General features: G+C 43.6%; 1 protein-coding gene across 1 annotated transcript in view; it reads left to right on the top strand.

Annotated features, from left to right (window-relative positions):
* Positions 1–6,165: 6,165 nt before the first annotated feature.
* LOC144530948 (lysozyme C-like) overlaps positions 6,166–9,881 on the top strand; it is a 15,082-nt gene continuing 11,366 nt past the window's right edge. The window contains exons 1-2 of the mRNA XM_078270768.1: positions 6,166–6,304; positions 7,977–8,084. Coding sequence (XP_078126894.1) covers positions 6,166–6,304; positions 7,977–8,084 — 247 coding nt within the window. The remainder of the gene's footprint in view (positions 6,305–7,976; positions 8,085–9,881) is intronic.

The raw sequence follows: 9,881 nt of genomic DNA, 5'->3' as shown, positions 1-9,881 counted from the left end.
CAAATCTGCTAATATCTACTATCTGTGCAATCTTAGACTGACATGGCTCGATGCCAGAGAACTGATCAAAAACACAACAGGAGACTTTCTGATACCTGTGCACCGTTCAGTTAAAAACAGAATCAGGTTCCTGCTCTGCAGACAGAGTTTACAAGAAATGCTTCTGTTAAATGCTATTTTTTTTAAATCATATTGATTCAGTATGCTGTTTGTTTTGACTGTCGGCCAGTTTGAGCAAACATTATGAAACAGTGACGTTTTCACTTTTTTCTCAGTATCAGTATGAGTCAATGTGGTTCACCTTTCAAGGGCAGCTATTAAAGGAGACCTATCATAACATTCTCAGGTTCAGGTGTTTCTACTAGAACATGTTTACATGCTGTAATGTTCATAAAGCACTTTATTTTGCTCATACTGCCCATGGTTGCTGCACTTCTGTCTGAGAGGCTCTGTTGGCTCTGCAAAATGATCTCAGCCAGCTAAGAACACACAACATTTAAATAAGAAGTTACTGGGCTTTGCATTTCTTCATTTTTAGTCAAATCTTAACGCTTCCCCACACCTTCAGCCCCTGCAACAAGCTAACGTGTAACGGACCAGTCTGTCCACTAAGGGGGAAACCAAACGTCCATGTAAGACAGCAAACCCCAAACTGTTGAAATAATAGACTCGGAGTTACTACCTACTAAGTAGTTCCTTATACTACTCATTACTGGAATCACATAAGTTATTTGTTACTGCCCAGCACGGATAGTGCAAGTGCACAAGGACACACATGCAAGTACACTGGCAACATGATACAGATTCCTGACAATTTCATGTGTGATTTCATAGTGATGGTAACACAAGAAACAGTAATGTGGCAACAAAGGCAGTAAAGACAAAAGCCCCTTTTGCATGGGATAAGTATTTTTGGGCCAGGCCTGGTAGAGGTTAGCAGAGGCGCATTCCCCTATCCCCGCCACGGCGGCACCCACACAGCATCACCGTCAGTCCTCGGATGAAGCCGCGGGGAGCGCGTCAACTCGGGGACAAAAGTCTCCGGTCGGGCACTGGTCCAGACTAGGTTGGTCATTTAAAAGTTCCAGTGTGTAACATTTTTAGTTGTTCATTATCAAAATCTGTGTTGCCCGTTCTCAAACTTGTCCTTTTTCATGAATATTTACGACCACCATCAATTCCAAGTATTCCTATTGGCTTGAAATTTTACATTTGTGTTTGCATGAACTGGGGTAGACGCTCCATATTCATGCGCCATCTTGAAATATGTTAGCCGGTAAGGGACATACAGGACGTACTGCTTGGCCTTTCACGTTTTTGCTGTTACATGATAAACTCACAGGTGCTGCTAATGCTGCTAACGGTATTGTAGCTTCCTGGCCCGGCATGTTTGAAGAAGGGAACATGGAGGACCACATATATTCAAAATCCAAATTTCAGGAACAGGAGTCTTCTTCTTCGCCCAGAAAAAGGATATTGAAAAGAGCAACAGACCGGCGTCATCAGAAAAAACCGTGAAGGCTACCGTAGCTGTAATACGTACTTTGAACTGCGTGGCACGAGAGAGTTCATTGTGATATATGATCTCAACGCTAGATGGGAGAAATTCCCACACATTGGGTGTTTGGATAATTTTTTCAGTTGATTCTTAGCAAAAAAACTTGTTCTTTCACAAATATGTGCTCATTCATGTGTAATTACTTCCACCAACTAATCAAAGTATTCTCGTACTTGTAGAATCTGCCAGTTAGAATCATTCAGAATACATACAAGCGAGTTGCTTGAATGATGGTTGCCATGTTGTGCCTCCATCTTTAAAATACATTAGCCAAAGAGTGACATACCTCCGCATTTCGCGCTTTTACACTCAGTGGCGCCGTGACGAATGCCAGGGAGTGGGAGAAGATAACGGAGTCGCCAAGGAAGTTAAAAAGAGAATTAAAACGACAATGTGACAGGCAAAGCAACAAGACCAAAGTTAATATTAGAGTGGGTTTTCCAAGATGGAAAGAGCTCATAAGGAGCAAGGATTTTAAAAAGGGACACCGAAGTTGCCTGCTTTCTTCTCAAAAGGTAATTCTGTTTTATAGTTGCTTGGCTAACTATAGCATGGTTGTGCATAACGCTAGAACAACGTCTAGGATACTTTTCCTCGCATCAATGATGAAAAAGGATTGTCTACCTTGTAACAAACGTAATCAAATGTGTCGGGATTTCCCTGGCAGACAACTCACGTCATGTGCAGTTGTAACACAGACTAGCTACAGCTAGAACAGCTGCGTGTAAATGATGGCGATAATAAGAGCTAATTTCGGTTTCATTGACATTGTTCATACTGCTCAGAGCAGTATTAAAAACACAAACCTCCGTTGCTTCACGCTGTAAACATTGCCTTACACTATTAATCTGGTACAATACACAGAATAACGATAGCACTGATACTTTACTAACATTAGCTTGCATATGTTTGGGAACCTGATGGCTGATGTTAGCAATGAAATGGTACCAAAATAACATAAAACGATTATTACACTGGAAGAAACACTCACGGACGAAGTCGTACTTCTTGGAATAATCATAGACAGTATATAAGAATGGACCAACAGATCCCGTTGCTCTGGACGGAGACCAGTGAAGGCCATTAGAAGCACTTTTCCGGTGAGCGCTGAGCATTACTGCGCAGCCTCCAACTGAGAGAGACGGCGTAAATGTGACGTGAGCAACCTCTCTGAAAGTTGGAAGTCTTCTGGTAGCTGTGCCAAGAGAAATCTCAATCATTCCCAATCTTGCAGAGACAGAGAGGGTAGGTATATGTAAGGAGATAACATGGACACAGGCTAATTATTGCTAACTAAAATGCTAGTTAAACAACTGTCTGCGAGCTTCTCCTGTACTGTACAGTAATTCCTCTACTATGCGACAGGAAGTCTCGTGGTTATGACACAATCGTTAGCCTATTTTTATAAAAACGTCTGCTACGGAACCATAACGTGAGGTACAAGGTAATGGAGCCTTTTATACATTGTCGTGTTTCTTTAGAAATAAACAATGGACAAAGTTTTTAAACCCTTCAGATGTAAAGTTATTCGCTGTCAAAGTGACGTCAAAATGAATGGGAGTCAATGGAATGCTAACAGGGGGTGAGTGCTTATTAGCATCAAAATGGCGCCATAGGAGGTTCGGGTTGTGAGGAGACACTTACCCTCTTGGGAATAATACGGCCACCGTAGGAGTTACAACGCACTTGGAATGGGAGGGGCTAGAAAGTAATATTCAGTTGGTTGGCATATACAATTTCACCGCTAGATGGGAGAGATTCTTACACAATGTAGCTTTAAGGCTGTGTCCGCAGACCCCGCAATCCCATATCTGTCTTCGTGAGAGGGATGAAAAAGGACTCGCGCGGGACTAACACTATCACAGGAACTCTGTGTTCGGTGAAATATGATTGGTCATCTGCGGGGGAATTTTTACAAATTACAGACATGGCCGATTTACACAGGATTAAGAACGCTGACATTCTCCGTATTCGGAGGTCATCAGGTAATACTAATCCCGTGCGAATAGGGCTAAAGTCTGCTGGCTGGTAAAGCACTGATGTGAACAAACTTAAGGATTTTGGAAAGAAATACTGAAAGTAAACATTAACTTGTTTCCAAGAAAACTACATAGAGAACCTTTACATCACCTTTTTTTACGTCAGGTTGGAGACTAAACCCACACTAGTATGTTTTGGTTTTAAAATGCAAAATGCTATGTTTACACCTCTTATCCACACTACTCTGGCATTCCAGAGCCCCTAAAACAGAGACGTTTGGAAACGCCGTTGACGCTGTTTAAGATTGGAAACGAGGACGCAGACACCCACGTTCGCTCGCTGATTGGGTCTTATCAGTCACAATGTCTGTTCCTGATACGTCAAGGCCTTATCACATTACCCTTTTTCGGGAGAAAAAAAAAAAAATCAACATCAACCGTGATAACCGTTAGTTAATTCAACATGTAAAATGATTAAAGATAAAATCGTCTGCCACTAGGGAAAGAAACTGTTTTTTGACAAGGCAGGCTCCATTGACGTAAAATACATCAAGATACATACTGTATAACAATACAGCAATACAACAATACAAAAGAGGACTGAATGGAGTGGGATATGTTGCCTCTGTGACTATTCACTGTGGTGATGGCAGTGGGGGTGAAGAATGTTTAGTATATGTTTTTAAGTGCCAACAGGACTTTGTAACGTCGACCTGATGGCAGTAACTGCAGTGGTAGGTAGGATCCTGTTTGATTGTAGTGGCTTTACTGAGTACTGATCGGGTGTAGAGTTCTGTTAGGGGGGGTTGGGGAGGGTCAATTATCTTGCCGGCCTGATTTATTATCCTGCAAGTTTTGTTTTGTGTTTGTTTGTTGTGAGTGTTGTACCAAGCTGAGATATTGAAAGTGAGTATGGATTCAATGATGGTAAACCACAGTTAAAATATCTTTGCTGACACAAAAATCTCAAAGCTTCCTCAGCAGGACAAAGCGCTGCTGGGCTTTCTTGTACATAGAGTCAGTGTGCTGTGAGAAGGACAGGCCCATGGTATTTAAAAACTTCAACCTGGTCAACCTGCTGACCTTTGGTTGAGAGGGTTTGAAACATTTGTGTTTCCCTGCTCCGACAGCACAGCTCCCTCCAAGGAGAAAATTGTGACCAAGTTGTTCACTGTCTGATGCACCGGTATCAGTCAAATGGGCTTCTAAGGCCATATCATCTTCATACTTAAAAAGAGTAATTCCTTTTCTGCTGCAGGATATGTTGTTTGTGTAGGAAGAGAACTGGGGATAAAACAACATCAGCCTTTGGCCTTATAAGCCAACTGGATGAGTACAGTCTTGCTGCCACCATTCTGGGGAGGTTTGTCACTTACAACTCTTTCCATGCATTTGCACAGTACCGATGTTAGGGTAACTGGCCTAAAATCCTTCGGGTCCTTGGCATGTGTCTTTTTTGGGATTGGGATGGTGGTGGATTCTTTCCACTGATGGGGAACACAGCTTGAATCCAGAAGACTCTGAAAGAGCTTGGTAAAGACCCCACTTATGCCTACCATACACTAGAAGACTTTGAAAACCAACACCATCATTAAGTATGCGGACGACACAACTGTGGTTGGTCTCATCTCAGGGGGAAATGAGTCAGCCTATTGGGAGGAGGTCTGCAGACTGGTTTATTGGTGCAAGGACATAACCTCATCTTGAACACATCCAAGACAAAGGAATTAATCATTGACTTCCGTAGGAAAAGGGCAGACACGGAACAACTCCACATTAATGGATGTGTGGAAAGGGTTCTTGTCTTCAAGTTCCTAGGCACACACATCGCAGAGGACCTCTCTTGGACCACCAATACCCACCACGTGGTCAAGAAAGGCCCAGCAGCAACTCCACTTCTTCTTCCTCAGGAAAAAAAAACACCGGTCCCCACAATGAAACATCCCTTCAATGTCTTGTCTGCTTCTGCTTCTCTTCATAGTCATCGGATTCTACCAACCCTTATAGAGCTGGCTCAGGTGTGCCTTGGACCAGCTCTTAGTTATGCTGTTATAGGTCTAGACTAGCGGGGACTTCCTTCGACACACTGAGCTCCTCTCACCTCTCTCTTTCCATCTGTGTGCATTAATGTCCCTGTAATGCGTGTTACTAACTTAGCTACAGGGAGCTTATTCCCCAGAGTCCTTATGTTTTCTCGCCTCGCAGTTTTCCTTGGATTGGGGTGGCACCTTAATCATGATTGCAGCTGCCGCCGTGGTCCTGCTCGACGCCCTGCTACGCCCTGCAATGCCCTGAACTGCAACAACTATTATTTCTAGTCATAGTTCTATTATCTTTATTGTTCCTAGAATTGCCACTGTTCATCATACCAACTGAATCATGTTTCTCTATATCTGTATCAGTGTCTCTGTGTTCCAACTGGCAGCAACAGATGCTGCCCACCAAGAGCCTGAGTCTGTCCGAGGTTTCTGCCCAGTAGGAAGTTTTTCCTTGCCACTGTGGCACTAAATGCTTGATAACTCTTGTTATGATTTGATTTGAGCCACAGGGGTGTCAGCTGAGCTGAGAGACTATAAAAGGACATTTAGCAGCAGCTGTGGAACCATTTGTTCCAGAAGAGAGTCCATCATGAGGTGTCTTGTGTTTCTGCTCTTCGTGGCTTTGGCCAACGCCAGGGTCTACACACGCTGTCAATGGGCCCGAGTGCTGAAGAATTATGGAATGGACGGCTACCGTGGCATAAGCCTGGCTGAGTATGAGCAAGAGGGTGACAATTTTTCGGGACTCCCGCGGGTCACGTGGTTGCCGCAGTACGGGAGTCAATTTCACTGTCGGTAACGTGTTCGAGACAGATAGAGCATAGAAATCAACGGGAGCGGGCGGGAGCGGGACGGAGCCATCCATCCATCTTCATCCGCTTATCCGGGGTCGGGTCGCGGGGGTAGCAGCTCCAGCAGGGGACCCCAAACTTCCCTTTCCCGGGCCACATTAACCAGCTCCGACTGGGGGATTCCGAGGCGTTCCCAGGCCAGGTTAGAGATATAATCCCTCCACCTAGTCCTGGGTCTCCCCGAGGCCTCCTCCCAGCTGGACGTGCCTGGAACACCTCCCTAGGGAGGCGCCCAGGGGGCATCCTTACCAGATGCCCGAACCACCTCAACTGGCTCCTTTCGACGCAAAGGAGCAGCGGCTCTACTCCGAGCTCCTCACGGATAACTGAGCTTCTCACCCTATCTCTAAGGGAGACGCCAGCTACCCTCCTGAGGAAACCCATTTCGGCCGCTTGTACCCTGGATCTTGTTCTTTCGGTCATGACCCAGCCTTCATGACCATAGGTGAGGGTAGGAACAAAAACTGACCGGTAGATTGAGAGCTTTGCCTTCTGGCTCAGCTCTCTTTTCGTCACAACGGTGCGACGGGACGGAGCCGGAGATTAAATAAAAAAAATGACGCTGCAATGCGGTGAGTGCGCCCAAAGATTGCGAGGCATTTTGTTTCAGAAAAGAGAACCACTTACAACTCACAATAAGTTTGTTGATTGGGAATACCGTGACCCGTGGGAGTCTCGAAAAATTGTCACTACCTAACCCTAACCCACCCAGCAGTGAGAGACAAACGGCTCTGCAGCGCTGCATTCACACAACAACAACATCAACGCAGCAGAGCAGAGGAGCTGCTCTCGCTCCCTCGGGCCATCGCTGCAGCTGTGTGCACGCGCACACACACACACACACACACACACACACACACACAGAGTCTGATAACTTTAGACAACATAGGGAACGAAACGGGAGCGGGACGGGATTCGGGAGTCTCTCTCTCAGGATTTTGCAGTATAGGATTTTGGTCTTTTCCCTCATGGTGAGGGATTACACACCTCAAGCTTTAGCTTTTTTTGGGCATTTCTGTATGCCTTTTTTGATAGGAAAGCTTAGACATTAAAGGGGAGAGAGAGAGGGGGAATGACATGCAACAAAGGGCCACAGGTTGGAATTTATCCAGCAGCCGCTGCAGCAAGGACTGAGCCTCTGTACATGGGGCGCGAGATCTACCAGGTGAGCTACCCAGGCGGCCCCAAGCTTTAGTCTTAGTTTGTAGTTAGTAGTTTGTTTTGCAGATTTTAATTCAAAAACAAATCTGCTAATTGAGTTTAAAAGTTTTACTTGAGCTTGGAACAAGACAGAGTAGGTAGATTTGATTTTATTTAACCTTTTTTATAAAAGGTAATGTCATTGAGACACAGGGTCTCATTCTCAAGAGAGACCTGTTTGGGACAATACACAACATCAGTTAAGATAATAATCATAAGGTTTCAACCACATCTCATAATCTTTAGTAGCGGACGAGATGCCCAACACTGACCTTTCAGACAGGGGACGTCTGTGGGTTTCACTGCCCAGTGTTGATCTTTAAGGGGGTCTGTTCTGTTACCTCTGCAGGGGTTTGTCTGAGCAAGTGGGAGTCGAGTTACAACACTGCAGCCATCAACCACAACACAGATGGATCCACTGACTATGGCATCTTCCAGATCAACAGCCGCTGGTGGTGTAACAACGGCCGCGGCCGGACATCGAACGCACGTCCCAACACGCACGCAACAACCATACCCAAAACCTTAACTACACTGGGACATTTTCCTCCTATTCTATTAGCTGCCATGTTTATGTTAATGTCGCCACCCAATTTGTTACGATGGTTAGGTTAAGGCCATGCATGGTAGCCAGCCATTATTGGGTGTGCAAGGATGTAAATTTGTATAAGAAAATTTGTAAAAATTGTAAAATTTGTATTTTGATAATTATTATAGTAATAATCAAATTATAGTATTATTTTTGTATGTTTGATCTGACAGGAGTAAAAAAAACAGTTACTGAAGCTACAGAAGTTTCTTCTAAAACAAGACAATTTCAAAACTTACTAATACTATATTATTAATACTTAAATGTATTAAGTTCCTACTTATGCTACCTAATCAGTGAAAACACGTGTTTTGAGGGATTTGAGTTGAATTATGTTATCAAAAGCAACTAATGAAACAATAAAAAGCAAAAACAACTTTAATGCATCACTTATATTCTGCTCACCAGTTCATCATCTTGCCAATTTGCAAAAGGCCCAAAAAGGGTTTCTTTTTTTGGTTGTTTTTATGTACAATTTTAGGAGTTTTATTTCCATATTTTGACATGGCACCTCTCTCTAGTTCTCAGCGAGAGTGAAAGGTCCATAATGTTAATCTCTTTTTAGTCTTAATATAAAAACATAATGGAATATATTCCAATAAGGCTCTCAGGCATTCTGTATTGCTTTCATCTATTTATTCTCTTGTAGATCGACTTTAATTATATCTGAGTCACCACACACGTCGCCCAGGCATCATTTACTCTTCCCTTCTCTTTTGCATCTTTTGTTGGGGAAGTAACCTCCTTAAATGTGCATATGACAATTATTCACCTCAATGATACATTAATTCATTTTAATTTATTAATAAACCCCTGGACTGTAATACGGTGGCCGACGGGGGCAAACGCCCTGCAACTTAAGAAAACACACACAAATAGACCAAACACAAGCAAATTAAGAAAACAACTTCATTAATTTGACAACACATGCGCAGCATTCAGCAAACATGCTGCAAATACACACAACACAACCAAATACATAAACGCGCTGCAAATATGAAACGATGCAAAAAGAAAAGCACGCAAACCCAGAAAACAAATGCAACAAAAAAAAGGCAGCATCCAGATTACACAACGGAAGTTCTCCAGACCTCTAGAGGGAGCAGCTAGTGGAACAGCTGGATTTTAGACCCCACGGGGAGAGAGAGAGGGAGAGAGAGAGAGAGAGAGAGAGAGAGAGAGAGAGAGAGAGAGAGAGAGAGAGAGAGAGAGAGCAACTGCATAGACTGTAAATATGAAGTCTATGTTTGAGATATGTTTTCTCTCATTTGGTGGGTGTGTCTCGGCTCAGGTCAGGTGATACTCAATCAGCAGAGACGTCTGTAAACTCGTGGTGATAAAACATTTAAAACTGCATCAGCGTTTAACGTTGACGTTTGTTTAAGCCACATTACATGAGAGGGTTTCATTTCGAGGTCCGAAAGGCTCATTACTGAAGTATAGGCCTCCTCAAGTGGAATATTGTGATTATACAACGGTTACCAACAAAATAAGTGATCAATCTGTATTCATATTGTGGAGCAATTCGCTCTTGAAATACAAAAAAACAGACAGGATTTCTAGTCCCTCCCTGTTTAGTAAACCAGCCAATTTACCGTGGGATTTATCAAACTGAATAAATCCTGCCCGCACATATAAACACAAAACTGCTTTGCTACCTCCATC

Source organism: Sander vitreus, chromosome 16 (assembly GCF_031162955.1).
Source record: "Sander vitreus isolate 19-12246 chromosome 16, sanVit1, whole genome shotgun sequence".
Classification (NCBI taxonomy): domain Eukaryota; kingdom Metazoa; phylum Chordata; class Actinopteri; order Perciformes; family Percidae; genus Sander; species Sander vitreus.
This window is presented reverse-complemented; position numbering and strand designations above follow the sequence as displayed.